This window comes from Eremothecium cymbalariae, chromosome 3 (assembly GCF_000235365.1).
Source record: "Eremothecium cymbalariae DBVPG#7215 chromosome 3, complete sequence".
Classification (NCBI taxonomy): domain Eukaryota; kingdom Fungi; phylum Ascomycota; class Saccharomycetes; order Saccharomycetales; family Saccharomycetaceae; genus Eremothecium; species Eremothecium cymbalariae.
In genome coordinates this window covers 64,514-76,901 of record NC_016451.1, presented here as the reverse complement: position 1 = coordinate 76,901, position 12,388 = coordinate 64,514, and the positions used below count along the sequence as shown (strand labels likewise).

Below are 12,388 nucleotides of genomic sequence, written 5' to 3'. Positions count from 1 at the left end.
TACAGGTATAATAAATTATATATTAAAAAAGTACCGGCTCGGCACGTTGCAACCGTTAATACAGCAAGACCTGGTGTAGATACAATATACAAAGAGTGCATCACAGCTAGTTTACTTTAGAATCTCCAATTCTCATCAGCAGATTCAATAGCCCACTTGAATTTTTCTCGTAGGGCTTTAGTGAAAATCTTTTCAAGTGGGACGTTATACTTTTTACAAAAGACGACAGAGAGCCTTGGGTCAATATAACTAATCTTGGAGGTACTCAAGGCTACAGTAGAATTATCTTCCTTGTCCTTTAACTGGATAGAGCTTGTGGCGATTCGTTGTTCTAATTTTTCAACTTGGGCCTTCAACTTTTCAACATTTAACAAGGTAGGCTTTAGAACAATTTCATCAGTTTCCAATTCCTGAGCGTATTGCTTTTCCAACTCATCAACATCATCTAACCATGACTTTAGCTGTGAATCAGTTAATAGCTCTTCTTTGTCAAACTTCCTCTTTTCATTTTCGCGAGTGAATTTACGTTTATACTTCTCACGCTCTCGTTCAATGACTCTCTTATGTATAGCCATCTGCTCCTCTTTAGTCAGATCCTTGATCTCTTTGAAGTACTTCGGATTCTTTTTCAATTCAGACTCATCTAGTTGTAAGATGGCCTTCTTATACCGAATCTTTTGCCACTGGTATTCCTCAAGTTTCTCGTTAGCCTTCTGCATTGATGCTGCATGGCCCCGTCCTAGAGTACGCTGGTGATTACACAAGATTGCAACGGCCCTATTGGCTGCATTATATCTGACAATCTTCTCCGTTACAGAGCCTTCATTAGGGATCAAATCTAGCTGGTCTTGCATTGTCTTGGAAGCATTGTACGTACGAAAAACCTTTGCAGTTAAACCTGGCATGTAATTTTGCAAATGCTTGTTCAATATGGATGGATCCAACCTATCAAACAATTGGTGACCTGGCTGCTTAGGAGGCCGTTTAAAAATGGTCAAGTTCTTAAAAACTTGCTTATCTACTTCAACCTCCTGATAATACCTGATGGAATCCTTACCGAGGAAATCGAATATCACAGTGAAGGGAGGTTTTAGGGTTACGTGTTCGTACCTTAAGGAACAACATCCGACAGTGTCTGCCTCATCTTCGGATTTTTCACCTCCAGCTCTCAATGCAAACACATCAATTAAATAAGTAGCGACAGCGATCTGCCGTTCCAACATCACTTTACTCTTGAGGGATCTTCGGTAGTCAGATCTGATAATGTCAATGTATTTTTTCAATTCTCTAGCTTTTTCAAACTTTTTAAAATCACTCATACCCTTCTGTGAAGAGTTGGCCGCCAACCGAACATATTTGAAAGAATTTGAAATGTTTTCTCGCCACATACATAGCCATTGAACTGTGTTATCGTGTCTGATTTCCCCCCACTTGTGGCCTGCTGGAGGGTCTGGGATCGCCGCATCCTTATCCATGTTTAACACCACATCTTCAGGATAAACACGTCTCTTTAGCTTCCCTGTCTTGGGATGAGCCCCACGACCCCTGAACAAATCAGGAGGTTCGATTCGAAAGTTCCCAACTTGCTCTTTCCTCCCATCCAAATAACAGTATTTAAACGGCTCCTCCAGCTGATCTTTTTCCAACTTCAGCTGCTTCTTCTCCTGCGGACTCAATTGCTTCCGCTGCTCCCGCTGCAGCTGCAGATATTCAAACATCTTACTAAAATCACATTTATCAAATGAACTCACCTCAACCCCATTCTTGGCACCACCGTACCTTTTTAAGACCTCCAGAAAGTCATTGAAGAAGTTTCTTTGGAACACAGGATTCTTCGCGTGATCAGATTCCAATAGCGCTGCAAAGAACCCTGCAACCTCTTCCGCCTCCGGAGGCAACTCCACAGCCTTCCCGTCATAATACAACCTGACATGCGAGGGAAGAGGCTCGTATTCCGGCGGGAACATAACCCCATTATGCCTCAATGTCACCCACTTGACACTATCGTCATTGTTTTCCTTCTCCCACCACTTGAATTCGTCATCCCCGTCCTCCTCACATGTCCCACTGAGCCCTACACTCTCCTCCTTCTCCTCCATCTTCACACTCTCCTCCTTCTTCACACGCTTCACCTGCTTCACCTTCACCTGCTTCACCTTCTCCTCCTTCTCCTCTGCCTTCACCGCCCCCCCCTCCCCTTCGCCCTCTTCTTAACCTCCTGCGACAACACCTCGTCCTCCTCATCACTATCCTCATCTCGCACCACCTGCCGGCCCCGCTTGCCAACCCGCCTCCGTCTACCCTCCCCCTCCCCATCTCCCCCATTCATCGTCCGCTTCAAAGGCATATCCTCCTCATCTCCCGACCACGAACCGTTCTTCAGCTTAATTGTCATGTCTTTCCTAAAAACAAAAAATCAAAACCAACCGCTTCTTTCACCTGCCCTTTCTCTATCACTAAAAAGCTTCTTACAAAACTTTATGCTAAATAAAAAAACCTCTAAAACCTTTTTCCCTTCCAGAATTGGGCCCGTAAACTCTTCTTTTTTATTTTATCCTAAACGATCCTCTATATCTGCTGTGTGGCCCCTACTCTCTCAATATCTCTCTCTATCTCACAACACACACACACACACACACAAACTCTATATATGCTTCTTCAGCACTTGCTCAATGGAACCACGCATCTCTCTAATTTCAGAACTCAATTACTATTTATTCTTTCCACAGCTCACAGTTTTAACTGGGGGACAGAACGGAGAATCTTCGTCCAACTACCTGCAAAAAGAAACGCGACAAGGCATTGCTTACATAATCCGAAATCCACCGTTTATCCCTACTCCAACCCCGGGTAACCCTGCATGATCGCCTTGACAGCTTTTTCCCTTCTGGCCGCCTCTCGAGAAAGATAGAGTGTTTACGTTTTGCCTATTCGGGCGTGCTTCACCAAAAATTATGTTTACTGGAAAAGCACAAAGAATAATAAAGGTTCTTTTTTATTTGTATTTCATGTGTTTGTATTTGTATTTGCATCTGTGTTTGCTGGATTGATCCCAGATCTATATAATATTCCTTTATATGCTTTGCAATGTCGGAACCTCCAGTGTATATCTGCTCTCTCTTCTTCTTCTGTATATCTGTATATATGTTTTAAAATGCCCTTTTCGAACGCTTGATAGATTGATTCCCCCAACATCCATCATCGAGTTGAAAGCCATTCCATTCGAAAAAAAAACTAGCACCATCAATAGAGTTCTTTTTCACAATATTTGATTATCGTTTCAGAGACAGAGAGAGCGGGAGAGAGAGAGGTGCAGCAGTTCAGGTATGTAGTCAGATTATGCGGGAGATATATGTGTTGTGTATATTTTTTTTACTATCGTTACTTGCCCTGTCAGCCGTTCCAGGTCACCGAGCCACCACGATCCAGGGAGGGAAAGGGGTGAGGTGCCAGCCACGATCCACGATGCAGCAGGAGGGCCTCCTGCTGGATCACATGTGGGAGGGGGAATTGAGCTTGGCTACATGCAGACGGTTCTGATAACGATAGACTGCAATTGCAAGTTACTAACATCAATGCAGACACAGACACGCCAGGCAACAAAGAAAAAAGAGCGAAGTTTTCCAACAAGTTTTCCGAGATTTTCTTCCTTCATCACAGTTTCTCTTCCCTCCTGATATACAGAGAGAAGCGGAGACAACAAGGAGACGCAGAGAGAGAGATATAGCGTGTGTGTTGGATTAGAAGACGTATCTGCTAATTGAAGAGAAGGACCTTTGCTTTGCTCATCTCAGATCGTCGTAATTTATTTTTTCAAATTTTTGTTTTGAGGCCAGGAAGAAAACGAAGATCGTTTTTGAAACCAAAGAACAAGAACTGAAAGAACCCAAGAAAAAAAAGAGACGACACACCGGCGTCAGAATAACGTCTAAAAGTTGGGATTGTAATTTATTGACACAAAAGCTTTTCGGAATTATAAGTGAAGAGAGTGCAAGGTTTTGGTCTTCACATAAACATATATAGACAGCAAAAAGCCATTGGTTCAAAAGAGAGACTTCCTTTTTTTTATTTTAATCAGAATAATAGTAATAAAATAATAATAATAATAATAAATTATTATTATTTTAATTGGGATTTTTAATTATTATTATTATTATTATTTTATTATTATTTTTTGCCGCTGCCGGTATAATCTCTCGAGAAAAGCAGTTCTCAGTATAAAAGTTGTTGTTATACCAACCAACCGATACCCTCTTCTCAAGCATTAGAATTTATTTGCGGTTATAATATGTCAGCGCCACTTCAGATAGTCAATGACAAGCAATTGAATACACGTTCTAATGCTAATGTTCATACCCCTGTGAAGCAGCATCATGCGAAGCGTCCGGATCTGGAAAGAGGTCATCACGATCATAACCGTCAGCCACCGCAGAAGAAGAAGAAAGAGAAGCTCTCAGCTTTGTGCAAGACGCCGCCTTCATTAATTAAGACGAAAGGGCGGGATTATCATAGGGGGATGTTTTTGGGTGAGGGTGGGTTTGCTCGTTGTTTCCAGATGAAGGATGATAGTGGGAAGATATTTGCGGCCAAGACGGTGGCCAAGATTTCTATCAAGTCGGAGAAGACGAGGAAGAAGTTGCTTTCTGAGATCCAGATTCACAAGTCTATGCGGCATCCGAATATTGTCCAGTTTACAGATTGTTTTGAGGATGACACCAATGTGTATATACTTTTGGAGATTTGTCCCAATGGTTCTTTGATGGATTTATTAAAACAGCGCAAGCAGCTCACCGAGCCTGAGGTTCGGTTCTTCACGACGCAGATCGTGGGGGCTATAAAATACATGCATAGCAGGCGTATTATCCACAGGGATTTGAAATTGGGGAACATCTTTTTCGACAAGCATTTCAACTTGAAAATAGGTGATTTTGGTTTGGCAGCTGTTTTGGCAAACGACAGAGAACGCAAATATACCATTTGCGGCACTCCAAACTATATTGCCCCGGAGGTACTTACAGGCAAGCACACAGGACACTCTTTTGAAGTCGATGTATGGTCCATTGGGGTGATGATATATGCTTTGTTGATCGGCAAGCCGCCATTTCAGGCGAAGGAAGTGAATACGATATACGAAAGAATTAAAGTGTGCGATTTTAATTTCCCCAGGGACAAGCCCATCTCTTCGGAGGCTAAAGTATTGATCAAAGATATTTTGTCCTTGGATCCTTTAGAACGGCCGTCGTTGACTGAGATTATGGAATACGTATGGTTTAGAAATGTGTTTCCCATGAGAATAAACGGAGATGTCTTAAACTTTGTGCCTGAATATCACGATTTAGACTTGCAAGAATCTTTGATTAACTTTAAAAGCTGTATGGCAAAATGTGGCTTGTTAAGCCCATCCGCTGCCGCTGCCGCAGCAGCAGTAATGACTGGAACATCAATCGAACCAGCATCTGGCAGATCGTCTGCTGCCACAGTCGCCGCACTAGTAGGCAGAGGCGGCAGCGTCGGCGGCGGGGCAACCACCACGACCACAACCACGACCAACAATGACCACTTTATCCAATTCACAAAGAATGGGAATAATAAAGAATCACCAGGAGGCGAATCCAACAAGGCCGTACTACCCCATTCTTTATCCCCAGGCGGCACCAGATACAAGTATAAAGAGATTGTGGATGTGGAAACACAGAGGAAACTTAACGACCTGGCACGCGAAGCGCGCATCAGGCGAGCACAGCAATCAGTGCTCAAACAATCGCTAGTGGCTAGTTCCACGAATTTTATCAAATCAGAAATCTCCCTCCGAATCTTGGCCAGCGAATGCCACATGACTTTGAACGGACTACTGGAGGCCGAGGCCCAAAAGAGGATGGGCGGGTTACCAAAGTCGCGGTTACCAGAAGTACAACACCCGATCGTAGTGACCAAGTGGGTAGATTACTCGAACAAACACGGGTTTGCTTATCAGCTATCCACCGATGACATTGGCGTTTTATTTAACAACGGTACCACAGTGCTAAAATTAGCCGACGCTGAAGAGTTTTGGTACATTAGCTACGACGATAGAGAAGGCTGGGTCGCAAACCACTACAGTCTAGTTGAAAAACCGAAAGAGTTGAACAGACATTTGGAAGTTGTAGATTTCTTTTCCAACTACATGAATTCCAACTTGAGCAGAATCTCAACCTTTATTCGTGAATCATATCACAAGGACGATGTATTTCTACGGAGGTTCACCCGTTACAAGCAGTTTGTCATGTTTGAGTTGAGCGACGGCACTTTCCAATTCAATTTCAAAGACCATCACAAATTCGCAATCTCACAAAGCGGCAAGTTAACAACCTACATATCGCCAGACAGACAGAGTTTCACTTATCCAACCGTAGGAATTTTGAAAGCTGAAAAGGTCCCTGGCCATCCAGAAATCGGCTTCATGGAAAAGTTTGTTATGATGAAGGAAGGTTTAAAACAAAAATCGGCCATTGTTTCAGTAGCACAACAGTAGCACAATAACGAATGATAATAATAATATAGTAAGTAGTAGTCAACTAGTATATATACACATCTATATATCTACATCTATACTTATAAAATGCCGGAATTAAGCCCACCGACAAAATCAAATCCCGTACTGCTCCTCCGATGCCAATGTTTGCAAATTCCACTCCGTCTCAAAATTAGACTTGAGAGTAGCCAACTTATTAATAATACTATTACACGCATTCTTCAAAGCATCCTTCGGATCATATCCTTCCACAGTCTGAATCCTCATCCTAAACTTGGCAAACAACGGATGCTCCACCTTATAAGCCGCAAACAATACCCGTTCATCCTCAAGCAACTCTGCCAGTATTAGATTCCCAAGCGTGTGGTCCTCCTTTTCAAATGTGATAAATCACAGCATTGGCTGCCTTGGTATCAGGCTCTATCTTGACCTTCGACTCCCCCCTCCGGGAGTAAAAACAACTCAAATCTATCTGGGGCATTCATATGAAGATCCTGCGATAGTAACGTCTACGCTCTCCAGCATCACCATCTATATAATACCTGCATAGATGTTATGCATATACATCATGATATAACGCAAATTTAAAAAAATGACCATATTTTTCCCAGAAAAATGTCCGGGACTGTCCGGACGTCCGAGGATCACATATATCACTCAACACGATCATAACCACGTGACCGCGTGCCGCCCTGCATCCCTTTTCTGTCTGTCCTCTCCCGCCCGCAAAGACGCACTTTGTCCCCAATTCTCCCTGAAAAATTCCGCGTCTTTCCTTTTTCCCCCCAACATTTTCGATCTACAGAAGCTATCTCTTGGTGGCCCCTCTATCTATCTATCTACCTGCCATGCTGGCACACTGGCACGCCTTTCCTGTACGTGTAATAGATATACTTACTTTTCTTTCTCTCACTTCTCTGTGCTCTATCTTATAACGGAGAAAATATAAAAAATCGAAAAAAATCAGCCTACGACCGACAAGAACATATATAACAAGCAGAAAACACTGCTGCTGCTACCATTGGAAAGCAAAGAACGATCCCACCAATCGCCATAGAAGGGAGGAGTATCTACAGAAAAAACATCGCGAAAAGTGCGTTGTGAGTGTGTGAATGTGTGCATGTGTGGTTTTTTTTGATTTTTTGTTAGTGAAAAATAAGAAAAATCAGACAGAAAGAAAATTTGAGGAAAAATATAAGAAAAATAAAAAAAACACAGAACGAAAGATCAGGGCTAATAATAATAATAAATATTATTCCAATTAAAAATCCAATATTAAAACTAAGCGGTTTCTTTTGATTGGTACATGTCACAGAGTTGGAACCAACACCATCAGGTGGATCATGTGGGTGGTAGCGGCTCGGTGAGTGGAGCAGGGGGTCAACAACCGCAAGGTAAACAACATTCGGACCAAGGCCAACAAGGGCAGTTAGCGGTAGGGGGCGGTGGTTTGTTAGGTAAGAGGAGATCTGATGGGATGAAGGGTCATTATACACTTCCATCTATTTCTGCCGGGTTGCCTGGTAGTGGGGAGCATCAGCATCAACAACATGATGGTAGTCGGTTACCTCCTATGCAGAATACTTTAGCGGCAGCGGCAAGTGCTCCTCCTGGAGGAGGGGGAGGGGGTGGTGGTGGGGTATCTAATGGGTTTTCTATGAGCAGTTTAGATAATCCGTTACCTCAGCAGGAATTCCAGGAGCAATCGCAGCATCAACAGCAGCAGCACCACCACCACCAACTGGACCAGCTGCAGTCTCCGGCACATCAGGATGGATCATCTTACAGGCCTTTGAATGTAAAGGACGCGTTGTCGTATCTTGAGCAGGTCAAATTTCAATTCAATAGTAGGCCGGACGTGTACAATCACTTTTTGGATATTATGAAAGACTTTAAATCTCAGGCGATCGACACACCGGGTGTAATTGAACGTGTTTCTACGTTATTCCAGGGATACCCAACTTTAATTCAGGGCTTTAATACTTTTTTGCCACAGGGATATAATATTGAATGTTCTTCAGATCCGAACGATCCCATTAAGGTTACTACGCCGTTTGGCACTACAGGCGAAGTTGCTATAGGCGGCGGCGGCGGTAGTGGTGTTTGTGGTCACGTGGTGCCGCGCGCAGAGCCGCTGCAACAGCAGCTGCGTCAACATCAACAACCTGCAACAGTAGCAGAGGCGGCGGCAGCTGCGGCGGCAGCTGCAGGAGGAGGCGGCGGAGGAGCAATTGCTGGTGGTGGTCCACCTCCTCAGGCTCAAACTCTAGTGGTGTATCAGTCGACTGACGGCTCCCCCACGATGCCACAACGGCAGCCGCAGGATCAGTTCGGTACTGGTGGTAAGAAAACGGGAGATGTGGAGTTTTCGCACGCTATTAGCTACGTAAACAAGATCAAAACGAGGTTTGCTGACCAACCAGACATTTACAAACACTTCTTGGAGATTTTACAAACCTACCAAAGAGAACAGAAACCAATAAACGAAGTGTATGCCCAAGTCACAGTACTATTTCAAAATGCTCCAGACCTGTTAGATGACTTTAAGAAGTTTTTGCCAGACGCGTCGGCTCCACAAGCACAACAACAACACCTTGCACAATCGCATCCTCAGTTAAACGGCGCCCTAACGCCCTCAAGCTTCTATCATTCCCAGCAACAACAAGGTCCGCAACCGCAGCAAGATCAGTCGCAGTCGCAGCATCCAGTACAGCAGCAGCAGCAGCAGCAGCAGCAACAGCAACAACAAACGGTTATACATCAACAAAACCTACCTCCACTGGGAAGTTTCTCAACTCCAGGCGATCATCATCCAATGAACTTGCCATTGGTGCAAGCACCGAATATGAATCTGAACCAGGGTCATCCTGCACATATAATTACACAGGGTATGTCTAATCAAAAGATTCCAATTTCTGATTTGAGAACTACTGCGGATACATCATATAGGCCTGCGGAGTATAGTCAGGGTCAAGATACGCAATACATGGAGACAAATGCTAGACCAGAGATTGACTTGGATCCTAGTCTTGTTCCTGTTATCCCAGAACCTATTAAACCATTGGAAGATGAGTTGAATTTGGTTGAAGAGGCCTCCTTTTTTGATAAAGCCAAAAAATATATCGGCAACAAACAAATTTACACCGAATTTTTAAAAATACTCAACTTATATTCACAAGATCTATTAGATAAAGAGAGATTGGTGGAAAAAGTAGGTCATTACCTATCTGGTTGTCCTGAATTATTCGATTGGTTTAAGAGCTTTGTTGGTTATCAAGAAAAGCCCAAACACATTGAAAATATTGTTCATGAAAAGCACAGGCTAGATTTGGATTTGTGCGAAGCTTGTGGACCAAGTTATAAACGCCTCCCAAAGGCAGACACTTTTATGCCGTGTTCAGGTAGAGATGAAATGTGTTGGGAAGTGCTTAATGATGAATGGGTAGGTCACCCTGTGTGGGCATCCGAGGACTCTGGATTTATTGCTCATAGGAAGAATCAGTACGAGGATACTTTGTTCAAAATTGAGGAAGAAAGACACGAGTACGATTTCTACATAGAGGCTAACCTAAGAACTATCCAAACGCTAGAAACAATCGCCAACAAAATCGCTAATATGACACCTGAGGAGAAGGCAACGTTTAAGCTTCCTCCAGGTTTAGGTCACACTTCGGTCACCATTTATAAGAAAGTTATAAGAAAGGTTTATGATAAGGACAGAGGATATGAAATCATTGATGCTTTACATGAGTATCCTGCGATTACAGTCCCAATTGTATTAAAGAGATTAAAACAAAAGGATGAAGAATGGAGAAGAGCCCAACGGGAATGGAATAAAGTTTGGAGAGAGTTGGAACAGAAAGTTTTTTTCAAATCCCTAGATCACCTTGGATTGACTTTTAAACAGGCTGATAAAAAGCTTTTAACGGCTAAACAACTAATTTCTGAAATCAGCAGTATTAAAGTCGACCAAAACAACAAGCGAATTCATCCATTAACTCCAAAGGCTAAAAGTCAACTTGATCATGACTTTACTGATCCGGAGGTTTTCTATGATATTTTAAATCTGGCGATAGTATTTTTAGAAAACAATAATACCTATTCAGCACCTGATAAAGAACGGCTGAAAGACTTCTTTAAGGGCTTTATCTCATTATTTTGTTCTTATCCAGTGCCACAAATAGAAAAGGCGTTAGCCAAGAGAGACGCTGCATCGTCGAGTCAATCTTCAAACTCAAATACAGAAACATACTCCGAAAAGCAGCAAGAAGATGGCGATATGAAGCTTCCTAAGAAACGTAATCGTGAAGACTCTGACCGTTTGTTGAGAGATGTCTTATTTAGAAACAAACAACAAAAGGGCGGTAGAAACTCGCCCCGAGGAGATTCATCAATTAGTGCCGAAAAGGAGTCTGATATGGAAGAAGAAGAAATTATTAGACAAGAAGCAAAGAACCCTTGGTTATTAGGGAGTATAGTTGATGAAGCAGATAATCATGGCCATGTTGAAAACCGCAAGACATTTAACTTGTTTGCCAATACCAATATATATGTATTCTTTCGTCATTTGGCCACTATTTATGAACGATTGGTTGAAGTGAAAAAGATGAATGATGAAGTGACAAAAGAAATAGCTAACAGAAAGGTTGTTCAATTTGCCAAAGATTTGAATCTCATTTCTACTCAATTGACCGACATGGGTCTAGATTTTAAAGGTGAAGATGCTTATGAAAAATTGTTACAGTTATCAAGAAGCCTAATTGCAGGCGATCTAGAACACCAGTGGTTCGAGGAAAGTTTGCGGCAAGCTTATAAAAATAAGGCTTTCAAGATTTATACTGTTGATAAAGTGATCCAAGCTCTCGTTAAGCATGCACATGCAATTATCACAGACAATAAGACTGTCGAAATTATGATGTTATTTGAAAAGGATAGAACTAGTTTGTCAACTAGTACAAAAGATCAAATACTTTACCGTCTTCAAGTGAGGTCAAACATGTCAAATATTGAAAACATGTTTCGTATAGAATACAATAGACTTACTGCGCATGTCTGTATCCAGTTTGTTGCTGTCGATGACTTGACTCTTGAGGAACCAAAATCTTTGAAAGATAAGTGGCAATATTACCTCACGTCGTATTCATTGTCTCATCCAACGGAAGGCATTTCTCATGATAATTTGAGATCTCCATTCTTAGAAAAAATAATTGAAAGTGAAGAAGATATTATTGAAGATAAGGATGAAAAATACTCTCCTGAAGGTGTTGCTACTTCTAACTTGAAAGTTAAAATTGACCCAATAACTTATTCCATGGAAGTTGAATTCGGTTCTCATGATATCTTTTCGAGAAAAGCTGTCAACAAGTTCCCTGTTAGGGTGGATATTAGGAAGAAAAAGTCATCTGAGTTAAAGTTGGAGCTTGAACGGTTTTTAAATAGTAATAGTGGTTGGAAGAAAGATCTCTCCGCTAAACAAATTGCTGAAGTTGAAAAACGTTTGGAATTTGTTAAGCTTAATGGTAACTTGGAGGAGTATTCAGATGATTCAGCCGTTGCATCTACCTCTGCAGTATCTGGTTCTGATTTAGCGAAAGAGGATATCGCAAGATCTCAATCAGAATCTACTGTTGTATCGGCTTCTATGGCTACTTGTGCTCAGTCCACTTTAAAAACAGAGAAAGACAAACCTGACTCCACTTTCACTGCTACTAATAACGCAGAATCAAACTAAAATGCCTTGTACCATGAACAATTCTTGTAACACTAATGAGTAGTTCGGGGATGTGATTACTAGATAAATAATCCCAATTTTTCTTCTATAACATAACTGTCGTTTTTATATAAGTAGAACAAAGACTCCAAAAAAGAGTAACTTAA

The 12,388-nt window shown here is 42.0% G+C and overlaps 3 protein-coding genes and 1 further gene across 3 annotated transcripts; 2 read left to right on the top strand and 2 right to left on the bottom strand.

Moving 5' to 3' along the window:
- Nucleotides 1-116: 116 nt before the first annotated feature.
- TOP1 (DNA topoisomerase 1) lies at nt 117-2,099 on the bottom strand (the record flags this gene model as incomplete). The annotated part of the gene is made up of 1 exon (XM_003645319.1): nt 117-2,099. One exon carries the CDS (start codon nt 2,097-2,099, stop codon nt 117-119), a length of 1,983 nt encoding a protein of 660 aa, XP_003645367.1.
- Nucleotides 2,100-4,288: 2,189 nt separating this feature from the next.
- Nucleotides 4,289-6,511, top strand: CDC5 (polo kinase CDC5; the record flags this gene model as incomplete). Its single annotated transcript, XM_003645318.1, has 1 exon — nt 4,289-6,511. The coding sequence occupies one exon, from the start codon at nt 4,289-4,291 to the stop codon at nt 6,509-6,511; it is 2,223 nt and encodes a 740-aa protein (XP_003645366.1).
- A 114-nt stretch (nt 6,512-6,625) lies between these two features.
- Ecym_3034 lies at nt 6,626-6,996 on the bottom strand (the record flags this gene model as incomplete).
- An 821-nt stretch (nt 6,997-7,817) lies between these two features.
- Nucleotides 7,818-12,242, top strand: SIN3 (transcriptional regulator SIN3; the record flags this gene model as incomplete). Its single annotated transcript, XM_003645317.1, has 1 exon — nt 7,818-12,242. One exon carries the CDS (start codon nt 7,818-7,820, stop codon nt 12,240-12,242), a length of 4,425 nt encoding a protein of 1,474 aa, XP_003645365.1.
- Between the last annotated feature and the right edge of the window lie 146 nt (nt 12,243-12,388).